The 12,767-nt window shown below is 32.9% G+C and overlaps 1 protein-coding gene across 1 annotated transcript; it reads left to right on the plus strand.

Moving 5' to 3' along the window:
• Nucleotides 1-6,418: 6,418 nt before the first annotated feature.
• LOC117099805 lies at nucleotides 6,419-11,584 on the plus strand. Its single transcript, XM_033243016.1, has 2 exons — nucleotides 6,419-7,874; nucleotides 11,306-11,584. The coding sequence occupies exons 1-2, from the start codon at nucleotides 6,545-6,547 to the stop codon at nucleotides 11,308-11,310; spliced, it is 1,335 nt and encodes a 444-aa protein (XP_033098907.1). The 5' UTR covers nucleotides 6,419-6,544; the 3' UTR covers nucleotides 11,311-11,584.
• The last annotated feature ends 1,183 nt before the right edge of the window (nucleotides 11,585-12,767 follow it).

Genomic DNA, 12,767 nt, shown 5'->3' on the forward strand with positions numbered 1-12,767 from the left:
TTCATAAACTACTGTGGTTATCATCTTGAATAGATCATAATACCGTACATCAATGGAAGACAATGAAGGTGCAAATAAAATGCTAAGGGACTGAGGCACTGTAAAATATGCACTTTAAAAGAAACTTCAATGTAAGGCGCTATATAAATACTGATTTACTATTATTATTATTATTTTTTTATTATGTAAATTATGGTAATATGGATACATTTCTCTTCAGGTGAGACTCCTCTTTAACCTTGTTTTACGAGCCTGTTGCACGGAGATCATGATTATTGCAAACAAAAATATAATTGCCTATCCAAATAATGTTATTTTGATTGCTAATAATCCCTAATACTGTGGTCTAAAAGCACAATTGGGGTTATACTAAGCCGTAGGCCTACAGTATAAACTCTCACTGTGAACTTCACCAGGGATTTTTATTCAGGGACCCTGACAGATGTTGCGTCGGGCGTGCAAGCGCAAGTACTGTATAAAGTTAATTTGCATTGTGTCAATCAATTCAACTATATTTTAATTTGAAATATTTTTAAGCTGACATCTATTACCTGTACAAAAAAAAAAAATACATTCTCAGTTTTTAATTGATTTTATAATACTTCCCTTGGTTGAGTTGACAAAGGAAGTACTGTACATAGTGTAATATTCACATTAAGTACAGTATCACAAAGTCAAGAGGTTTACGACAAGCAAATCAATTCCAACCCAACAGAAAAAGAAACGTAAGTATACATAAACTTCATTGCATTAAGAGTACTATGTCGCTATTTCATGGTAGCAAGCAACTACCAAGCATTTGTTACAGCTGAGTACTTTGGCTAGCCACAGTTACAATATTTTTATAACTGATTTATAAAATCCTAATCAATTTCCCTTTAAAACATAATGAAAATGTTTACCATCATCCGATGTATTTACACAGTAAATCTGTATTGACACATCCAATTAATTTTCTTTTTTCAAATTAACAGCTGATAACAATTTTTAATCTTAGTCGCCTCAATGATCTCTTAGGCTATGTTCACACACACAGCGTAAGACTGGCGTGGCTTACGCCAGGCGTAAGCTAATCCACGGATTAAAATTCCAAAGTAATCACACAAACAGCGTTCGTTAAACTAGCAGTAATATAGGCCTATGTGGAATAGTTTTCAGTTTTAAATAATGTACGTGTTAACAGTAGTAAAATTAACAGTGCATCATGAAAACTTTTAAATCTGTGAATTGTTCGAAGTCTGTCTCTTATACTATTGTATTTTAAATGAACAATTTTACTTTTGATTTTTCAGCTAGCATTGTTGATGTTGCATGTTTTAATAGACAGTCTAAATGGTTAAAATATCTTACAAAACACAATCAATAAATCATATACATTACAACTAAGTAAAATGCAATAGAAAATGAACCCCTTTACCATTTCATTTATAGAGAGCACAGAAAAGAGACTAAGTAGCTAATATATTGCAATCGTGGTTGGTCAATCTCTTGAAATGAGGTCAAATCATTCAAGCATCACTGGCGTTAGCTCAGTGGCGTTAGCTAATCTGGGGTCTGCAGGTAGCGTTAATAACGCAAGGACGTGGCGTAGTGAGTGGCTTTAACAACGCCACTGCCTAGTTCACACACAAAGGCGTACGCTACGCCAGGCTTAAGCCAGCCTTACGCCGTGTGTGTGAACATAGCCTTATTGTATTTACTACTTATGACGGTACCCAACATAAACTTTAGAGACATAATTAATAACAAAGTAGTAAAAACATTTAAACATAATTTTTTTTTTTTTTGGAGCAACTTTTAAGAATATCCAGACTGTAAAAATGGTTTTTTCAAAGCAGAGTTCCCAACGAAATGACTGGCTTCTTCCATACGGGATCCATTGTTTCCCAGTTGGGGTCTTTTCCCCACCCCCTGGATCCCCCAACTGACACCAACCCACTACTATGAGGATTGCGGGACTGCAGAATGTGCTAATTTCCAGGAGCCTGGGCCTGTTCAAAAGGCTATGAACAAACACATGGCCCCAATCAGAGCCCAACGTACCTATAGTTACTGTAACCTACATGCTCCAGATAATGATGTGTTATAATTAGTGACTGACAATAATTAGCAGGCAAAATTTATCATAGGTTGGTTTCTTCAAATTTAAATACTACCCCTTCTTATATAAGATTTTAAGTATAAAATTAAACTTTTTTATGCAAACATCTATGGTATATGCTATTGTAATTTTCAATTCAATACACATTTAAAATACATTTTATGAAGGCCTTATTAAAAGGGACCTAGAAAAATTATTTTTTTTTTTTAGAGGGGACTTTTATGTCATTAGTAATAGTCGGCAGCGCTACATGCTTTTTGGTTACAGTAGCTTACACTGATGTCTAGGTCCATTTTTAAGTAAAACCTTTTTTGTAACTATTGACAACGAGGGCAGCAAACAATAATTTCAGTACATTATAGTAATACTATAGTTTAAAAATTAAGATACAAGATACAAGAAAACTGATTAATCCTCATATAAAACTCATATAAAAACATACAAAGAAATGTTAGTTGTACTGCTTTTCAATTAAAAAAAACTAACATTTAAAAGACAAATTGCAAAGGGTGTACCAAAAACAGCAAGACTGAGTTAAAAAAAAAGTGATAACATTAAAAAGTTAACATTAAATCTTAAATAGATGACCAACGTCTATAAAAAGAATATAGAAACACTATTGTTTTAGCATCAATTAATTTGTGGGTCAAAAAATTAATTTTTAATTTGGAAACTAATAGCTAATACATCTACAAAGCAAATAATTCAAATACAGATTATAATTTCTAAATTTTAAGCTCAATTGATTTACAGCTAATAGACACAATCAGTGATACAGATCGCATGGCCTATATTAATGGGTATATACTGTAAACAGACAGTGCTTTTTATCTAATAATAATAATAGTGTAGTTTTATATAGCACACATATCCATCTAATGTAAGATGCTCAGGGCGCTTGATATGTGGACTAGGGTCCCTTCGTGTCTATGCTACCGGGTAAACCGGTACTAGCAAACTCTTGTCGTCCACCAGTGAAGCTCAGTAGGAAAATGCATGGTTTCTGCTGTAAGGCATATAGTCAATGTTGGACACCAGTAAACTATACTAAATTTATTGGAAATTAAACTTGAGTATATTGCATAATAGTTCGGTAAAGCTCCAAAACATACTGGCCTTAAAAATCTTTCGAGAAATATAAACACTATTTTGAACAATCATATTGCCTTTCTTTTCCATTATTTCTCACATTAACAGTGGGCAGTTTTTTTTGTAACCATAACATTACCTTTTCTTATTCTTTCACCCTGATCACACTGTAAGTTCTACCCACTATAAATATCATGACCACGTACTGTTTCCTAGTCACCGATTAGGTCTATAAATTTAAGGATTTTTGTATAGTCAGCCGAAAAAAACTATTGTTTTATTTGTGTCTCCTTAAAAAATTGAAAGTTATTTGTAGTGGCAACTTATGTTGCTGTTGAATGGTGAACAAATAATATACAATAAATAATAATAAAATAATCTATGTAGATAAGCAACTTTAATGTGTGTCTGCGATTAGTGATGGAAGTACTTTGTTTTCCATCAATTGATAGTTAATTTTAATCCAACAGATATCCAAGCGAAAAGCACAAAACACAATACAATTTTGAATTATCAGCTCATGTCACTTAAAACTTGAATTTCAATACAATTTTCTTTTTTCTACATTTTTTATATGATTAAAAAAAATTAGGGGGTCCCCTAAATTTGGAATCAATAAAACATTTATTTAACAAGTGCCAAATATAAATTTTTGTTTAAGGCACTTGTTCATGATGATGATTTCCAAATCTCTCTTAGAAAACACAACTCTGTATTCTACAGTATAAAAGTGTGAGAAAGTAGAAATGATGTGATAATTTCCTCTTACTACTTAAAGTCGAAACATTAATGACGATCACATTGAATTGAACCCAGAATGTGAGATGTAGAGGATATGCACTTTATCCTGAATTACCACTACAAAGCTTTAATAAATTTATATGCATGAATAACACATCTGGGATCTGATACCAAACAAACATCAAACTGTTTGGAAAGCATTATTGACAGACAGAACAACAATACAATATCATTATTGGTGTCAACTGTCAATCATAGCACTTTTGTTTATTAACCACTGGGCTCAACAAGGAAGTAGTATCAAAGTAAAACTGTAGCTTCATGTTGGAAACAGTGCAGCAGGTAAAGTAAGTCTGTTTTTGGTTAATATTCTGCCTCATATTTTTTTCTAAATTTTAATAATTAAATAATTTTAAATCCATAGCACTTAGTTTGACCTATCATTATAAATTCGAATTAGAAAAATATTTAGTTTCCATGATGAAAGTTGTAGGTCTACTTTCTAATAAAAGGAGCTAAAGCAAAAAAAAAGTGCACTACAATATCTAGCTTATTTAAGTTATACTGTACTTTGACTACAATATAGAGTTTTTTTTTATAAATTAAGAAGTTTAGATCATTTTTAACAGGTAATGGCAGAAAAATGTACAAATATCCAACTAATCTGTTTAATAATTAAAATTACAAACAAATAATTATACAGTAGTTGTAGGGTGACATTCCTAATCAAATCCTGTAATTAACCACAGGCTACAAGCTATGTACCTAAAGGTCAAAATCAGTAATGCTAAAATGTTGTAAACTTTGTATGCAGCATAATTATCATATACGGTACCATTTAAAATAGTAGTAAAACTATATAGAAGTATGAAAGAATTAAAAACTACCAGGAAGTTCATCTTGTAAAAATGACTACAACTATGATAGCATGAATTCAATGCCTTACCAACAATATTATGGAGTTCTATAAATGGAGCTAAGAAAATATGAAGCTACAGGATTAATTTGAACCTGTGACCTTTGGAAAACTGCAGTGTTCTCTGTCTCAACCAACTGAACTAAACCAATTGTAAAACTGCATCTTTCAGCATGGAGGCAGACCGCAACTTTCGACTTGAATCACCCTTAAGTTAATGAAATTGTGGAATAATAATTCCTTGGCCATCTAACCAACAGAATAAGTAAATTATTGATAAAGGTGTCAAAAATCTTCAGAAAAATGTATTACTTTGGGTTAACATGAATATCTGTTTTTTATTGTATAGTTTATTTCTTTATTAACACTTTTGTAAACTTTCATGACTGAATTTAAAAATACCCAACTACAACCTATGCTTGTTATTCTGCGATACACAGCTTCCATATTAAAATGATGTTAAATGATTTCTATAATTTTTTAGTTTTATATTTTCAGAGCTTTATTCTTGATTTACAATTCACTACGACATGATTAATTATGTTGAATAATTATGTAAGAGAAAAATGAGCTAATACTTTGATTAATTCTTCATCAACACTAAAAAAGAAATAACTTATTTAAATTTTCATGAAAGTGCCCCCAACTGCAATTTGTTTTTAGAAAACTTTTAATATATAACATACACAACACCTTTAGTGAAAAAAAATTTTAAAATTTACTCATAAACCCATAATTTTAATACTGGTATATGTTTTGCTATTAGATCGTCATGATCTGAAACACATACATACATATTCATATGAATGCACTTGCAAACATTTTAACATTAGAAGGCAAGTTTTGAAGCTTGCAGGTCAATGCTCTGAATTTACTGTCAACTGTGGCAAGATCACCTTGCATTCACATTGACTCACATTGTAGTACGTATCTGCAATGCTGTAGCCAGGATTTTTAAACAGTGCAGGACAATATCGGGGTGGACCCACTTTACACACAAATCTGAATAATGTGGACCCATTATACGCAAAAATATGTCTGGACCCATTTTCTAAAAGGTTAACCCATTTTAGGCAAAATATAAGAAATCTCCATTATTCACAAAGTGGACTCATTTTATGCATAAAACTCAATAATTTGAACCCATTTAAAAGTGTGGACCCATTCTTTGTGGACTCATCAGAAAATTTGTGGGACTGTTCCAATAGCTGGCTACGACATTGCGTGTCTGCATCCCACCACACTGGCAGAGATTGGGGTCTGAGAGGCTGATGCGGTGCATAAAAGCCTAACACATAATACACATTATAATCAAAACAAATATTAACATTTCACACAAAACAGAGCAAACACTAATAACAGGGAGCATAATACAATACAATATTATAAAATCAGAACATCATAAAATACACATTAATGTTTTATTTTTAATTATATCTGAATGCACACTGATAACTATAAAACCTGACCCAATCTAAATATTTACAACAATTGCAATAAGGAAGTTGAATTTCAATTACATGGTTTTTATTTTATGTTACTCAAACAGGTTACCATGCCATTTATAAGTGAACCATGGATTAAAATAACAGATATATTCACTGCAAGGAGTAAGAAAAATACAGACATAGTAGAAGAGAAGAGAATACATCATTTTACATTATCCATGATTTGTTTGCTCCACAAAAACGGTAAATATGACTCGGTATAATACCCATCTACGAAGTATGGCTTTCTTTTTGTACATACTGTACGTGCCTACTTGTATGGTAAGAGGATTAATCATTCAAAAAGCAGTACCTGGACAGAATGTATCTCTGCCTTGTATGGTTGACCAGGTGAATAACCAACAGACTGTTAAGTGGTGGAGTCACAGTCGTTACATCAGTTCTGAAAAAATTATTATTGATTCACTTGGCCTTATAAAAACATCTTTTGCTTTACCTGGTGAAGGTGCAAACTATAGTCTGTTCATTATGATACCTGATGAAATCACCATCTGGCCATATCTTGTAGAAACCTATGAATGCAGGTTAGTTTCAAACACTGATGGTGATGTTTTACAGAAATTAAAAATTTATGAACTGCAAATCTACCAGCCAGAATGTATAATCATCCACATTAATGGTAGCATATCAGTTCCTTCATGTTCCTATCAAAATATTCCAGAGGTCCAAGCAACATGGCTTGTTGATGACAGTAGTGTTCACAGCATAAGAGATTGCACATCTGACGTCTGTCCACTGAATTACACATTCAACCCAAGAGAAGTCAATCCACAAGATATTGAATGTAGTGTTGAAATCCCAAATAGAAAACTTTGGAGAATAAAATGTTCTATAACGCAGACACATAGTACAATACTACCACAAAAAACGGAGGTATCGTCACAATCAACTTCCCCTACTAAATACATTGATGTAGATAATTCACAAGGCACCATGGTCCAAACAAGCCCAGAAGGCCCTGTTTTATCTTCAACAATAACAACAGCAGAAAAAGAAGACAATGCAACACAATTAATAGTCATAATCTCAGTAGCAGCTTTAATAATACTATTTCTAATCATTATTATTTTATTTTTTGTAAGAAGGAACTTCAAAATAAAACAAAACTCTGCAATGAAATCACCACCAACAGATAAAAATGTATACTTTGAGAATGACCAACAAGAAGATACAAACGAAATTAGAATGATGGAAGGAGCAGCACAAAGTGATGACATCAATTTTAAGCAATCTTCTGAGGACAGTGTCATGAAAGAAAATGACATCTACCAATCCGCAGACACCAATTCTTATGAACTATCACCCGTTGTTAATGAAGTTAGTGTTGCCAAGCCAGGTGAAGCTAATTATCCTGACCGAACAAACAAGGCTGATGAAGAAATTAATGATTTTGTCGATGGTATAAATATGAATAAGAAAAATGATGGGCCTACTACATCACAGACACACAACAAGGTCAAAACATATGATGATTTGGGGTACATTGAAAAAGAGAATGAGGCTTACCAATCACTTAATGGTGAGTTCAATGTACAGTAGGAACAGGGAATTATGCTGGCAAAATCCAAGGGATTGTGGAAAAACATCAGTCATCGAGCAAGGAATCCCATAGTTTTTGACTGTTCATTTTTTAAAGTGTGAGAAAAAAAAACTTTAGACAGGTTTGGAGAATAAAAATATAAGCTGAACCAAACAAAATATGTATCCTTATTTTAAATGACTAGTTATGAAACCAACAATTTTGATATAAATTGCAATTTAATATTGCCAATAAAGAATTGGATACTTTAATTGGGAAGGGGTCACTACAAAACATTTGAGATACTCTGCATGAACATGGGTTTACATAGAATACACAGAATACAAAGTTTTAATTATAATCGTTATGGTACTTTTCAGTATATAAAACTGTTATTTTATAATATGAAATTACTGTATACTATATCAGGGGTCTCAAGTTTGTAGAAGTATTCCAGGAGATCTGCAGTAACAGATCTAGGAATTCGAAATAGAGGGGGCCAGTGAAGGGACTTTCATAGATGGAGATTCTACCTTCCTAAATTTATGATTGTGGCACCTCTAGATGGCCACAAATAGCACCCTCAGGCTTACATTTGAATAAAGTATTATTTTTTTCACCATTAAAAAAAAAATTTTTAACAATTGAGCCCCCGATCCATCCCTTTTGAATCTGCCACTGATTTGGTTAATAAGCTTTCTTAACTTTTCATTTTTTATTTTGCTGCCCATAGTGATACTATCGACACTGATTCCTGGGATATTCCTGTGAGTGACGGGAGACTTGGAACCCCTGCTATATAATGAAATACTGTACAGTTGATGCCATAGTTGTCTATACCTATCATTTAAGTGAATAAATTTGTACTGAAAATATTGTTTGTGTTTAATACACAGTAGTTATAATTAATTTTTTAATTGGATATTTGTGAGGTCTCACTACAAAATGAGTCTCATCGTTAGAAAATCAAAAAATGAGTTTATATTATAATTTTGTTAGAAGTTTAGGTGTATGAGAACCATGTTTTGAGAAAATCGGCCTCAAAGATAAACTAACCTGTACAAATAATAGTACTAGATTTACAGAATATGCGCAGAGAACAATGTTTTAGTAAGAAAATTCACTTAAAAAGTACACAATTATAAAATATAAGTATCAAGTTATTCAAAAACATTAAAATCACAATATTTGTTACGTTTTACTGCCTAAAGGCCTTGAGTTCCTATTATGTAAGTTAAAATATCGTAAAATAAAAATTTTACACTTAATACGAATCTACGAAAATTCTGAAAGAGAGTTGTCGCACTACAAAAGCACATGCAAGAATTAATTATTAAAATTACATTAGTACAGTACAGTGGAAGGTAGTACAATTAATTTGTCTAATGTGTAACTAAAAATATAAATTAAAATATAAAATTTACAAGGAATATTACTTAATACAATTTCTGATGATGCTTTAATATAAAATTAAAACATAGACTAAAATGGCCTTGTAAATTTTTTGGAGTAACACTCACACTATTTTAGACTTGCCACAAGTCTCTTATTTTTCTCATTCTGGACAGCGCCACCAACGAGAAAGTTAATTTAGAGACGGAATAAGCAAAAGAAATCGAGTATGGGAAGCCAATTAAATTAGGTATGGCGCGCACTAAGTGCAATAAAGAGTGAGTAACCTTAAATTAGGGCCTGGAACCCAGGCTAACACTATTTGTACTTAAACTTGTTTCCAATAAAGTAATATTTAATTAAAATTAATTGCTTAGTCTGTTTTACATACCAATTTTACATAAATTATATTTTGTGAATTGTAGATGAAACTTTTGTACCATGATTGTTTCTACACCTTTTAAATTATACCACATATTTGTACTTCCTTGGAAGGATGTTCAACAAATGTTACAACAAACAAAACAAACAAGTACATATAATTCGAACAAGACAAAATGTCACATGGATGGCATGCTAGGAAAAATTGAGCAAGCGTCACCTGGATGAATGGATTTATTCGGTGTGATACACACCAAGGATAACCCACAAAAGTCTAAAGATTTATTTCCAGTGGGGTCCTTCTGGTGGTGGTTGGGCAGTACACAGGGAGACAATCCCCTACTCTTTTTCACTAGAATTGTTTTAAAGATAAATACTTTAAGTAATTTCACTAATTTCAATCAAAGACTAGGTTTACTTAAAATCTACAAACTAATTAATTAAAAATATTGCTTAATATAATTTTAAAATTTTAAGCTAATGATGTGGTTTATCATTAAATTGGCTGGTATTTAATTTAAGGACATTCACAGTAAAGTCTATAAATCAGCCCCAACACGTTATTCTTTTTCATTTGTAAGTTATTTGATCTAGTGTGTAAATGACCAACTCAGTGTGTGTAATTGGTGAGGAAATTCATCTATTCTTGATCAATACCTTAAGTTTACATTAGTGTGTCCCAACTGTAATCTCTTTTAAGAAAGCTTAAAAAGTGTTGTGAAAAATTGGGTAGAAAGTTCCTGGCAACGGATTTGTTGTTAATATAGGATGTATTAAGAGGGTGAGAGATACACATGTGGACGGGTAAAAATAAAGACGAGAGAACAATATTGTTTGTGTCCAAGTCTATCATTTATTACTATTACTTTACTATTGGCTTGGCATCATCCTATGATGACAGAAATTGTCTTAATTTAGATGAGCCCATAATTTTAATACTGGTATCTCTCTCTTTAGTCCGATGGTGCAAATTGCGCTGTGGTGGCCATCACTATTTCACGCCAACACTCTCGATCACTAGCAGATGATGATGCTGCTGCCAGTCCTTGTCCAGTCCATTCCTTTATGTCACCTGTCATGATGTTGTAGGTCATCCACTTCTTAGCCTTCCTTCGACAGATCCCTGTATTCTTTGTCAAAATGATCTGAATTGCATTTTCCTCTCTGCCATCTATTGCCTCAGCATCATTGGGGATTTTATTTATCTATCACCCAACAGTTAGTTTTCCTTGCAGTCCAGGGGACTCTTAACACCCTTCTATATGTTCACATCTCGAAAGCATCAACTTTGCGCTTGTCAGATTTGGTCATAGCCCATGACTTACATCCAGAGGCAATGGCAAACGATGTTGCACGAAGCATACGTTCTTTGGGGTTGTTGCTCAGCCCTCTGCTCTTCCAGATGGTAACCATTTTTTTTTTGCATTTTTGCTCTTGCCATCTTGTAATACTGGTATATGTTTTGATATTTACATCATAATCATGTAAAACACATTATAATCAAAACAAATATCATAAAATTCACAAATGTTATTTTTTAAATTTTTGCTGAATGCACACTGGTACTATTAAATCTGACCCAATCTAAATATTTATAAGAATGGCGAAAAGGAAGTTGAATTTCAATTAATGGTTTGTATTTTATTTTCCTCAAACAGGTTGACCATGCCGTTTAAAAGCGAACCATGGATTAAAATAAAGGATATATTAACCTGCAAGATGTAAGAAAAGGCAGACATAGTAGAAGAGAAGACGTAAAATATATCTTTTTACATTATTCATGATTTGTTTGCTCCACAAAAACGGTAAATATGACTCGGTATAATACCCATCTATGGAGTATGGTTTTCTTGTTGTACATACTGTACATGCCTACTTGTGTAGTAAGAGGATTAATCATTGAAGCTGTACCTGGACAGAATGTATCTCTGCCATGTATGGTTGACCAGGTGATTAACCAACAGACTGTTAGGTGGTGGGGTTACAATGGTTACATCAGTTCTGAAAAAATTATTAGTGATGTATTTGGCTCTTTAAAAGCATTTTATGCTTTACCTGGTGTAGGTGCAGACTATAGTTTGTTCATTATGATACCTTATGACATCATGATCTGGCCATATCTTGCAGAAACCTATGAATGCAGGTTAGTATTAAACACTGATGGTGAAGTTTTCCAGAAATTAAAAATTTATGAACTGCAAATCTACCAGCCAGAATGTACAATCATCCACATTAATGGTAGCATGTCAGTTGCTTTATGTTCCTATCAAAATATTCAAGACTTCCAAGTAGAATTGCTTGTTGATGGCAGTGTTCACAGAATGGGAGATTGCACATCTGATATCTGTGCACTGAATTACACATTCAACCCAAGAGAAGTCAATCCACAAGATATTGAATGTAGTGTTGAAATCCCAAATAGAAAACTTTGGAGAATAAAATGTTCTATAACGCAGACACATAGTACAATACTACCACAAAAAACGGAGGTATCGTCACAATCAACTTCCCCTACTAAATACACTGATGTAGATAATTCACATATTGCAACATTACCACAAGGAACTGAAGTACCCTACACTAGACTGCATACTACAATGACTATTCAGAAGGAAAACAGTACAAATACAGATGTACCAGTTTCAAACCAGGGCCAAGGATTCATAACCATGGAGCAATTCACCATAGCAACTGCATGTACTTCTACTGCGATCTTCATTCTATTTATTATCGAGTTTTACAGATGCTACAAGAAAAGAGTGAACAATACAAATAAACAGTCTACAATGTCGCTACAAACAATGCATGTCAGCAATCAACTATCCGGTGGAACTGACTTTCCCATTAGAATCAAGGCCCAACAACAGTCTAGAACTGATATTGCTCCTTCTAAGAATTTACAAAATGTTCAAAACCAACTGTATCAGGAAAGCAATACAGCAATGCAAACATTTCAACAGATGGAAGACAATACTGCCCTCTACCATAGAGTTGGTGAGGTTTCAGATGCAACATACCAGATGGACTCAATTGTGAATGATGTCAATTATATTAACTATGATCAGGACCATGGTGATTACCTGGAAGTCACAGCCTGAGTTATGAAGCAAGATTGAAATA

Source organism: Anneissia japonica, unplaced genomic scaffold, assembly GCF_011630105.1.
Source record: "Anneissia japonica isolate Jap-2015-1 unplaced genomic scaffold, ASM1163010v1 scaffold483_len1788099_cov177, whole genome shotgun sequence".
In the NCBI taxonomy this organism is placed as follows: domain Eukaryota; kingdom Metazoa; phylum Echinodermata; class Crinoidea; order Comatulida; family Comatulidae; genus Anneissia; species Anneissia japonica.

What these genes read in the sequence shown, in the direction of transcription:
- LOC117099805 (XM_033243016.1), top strand. Translation starts at nt 6,545, where the DNA reads ATGACTCGGTATAATACCCATCTACGAAGTATGGCTTTCTTTTTGTAC.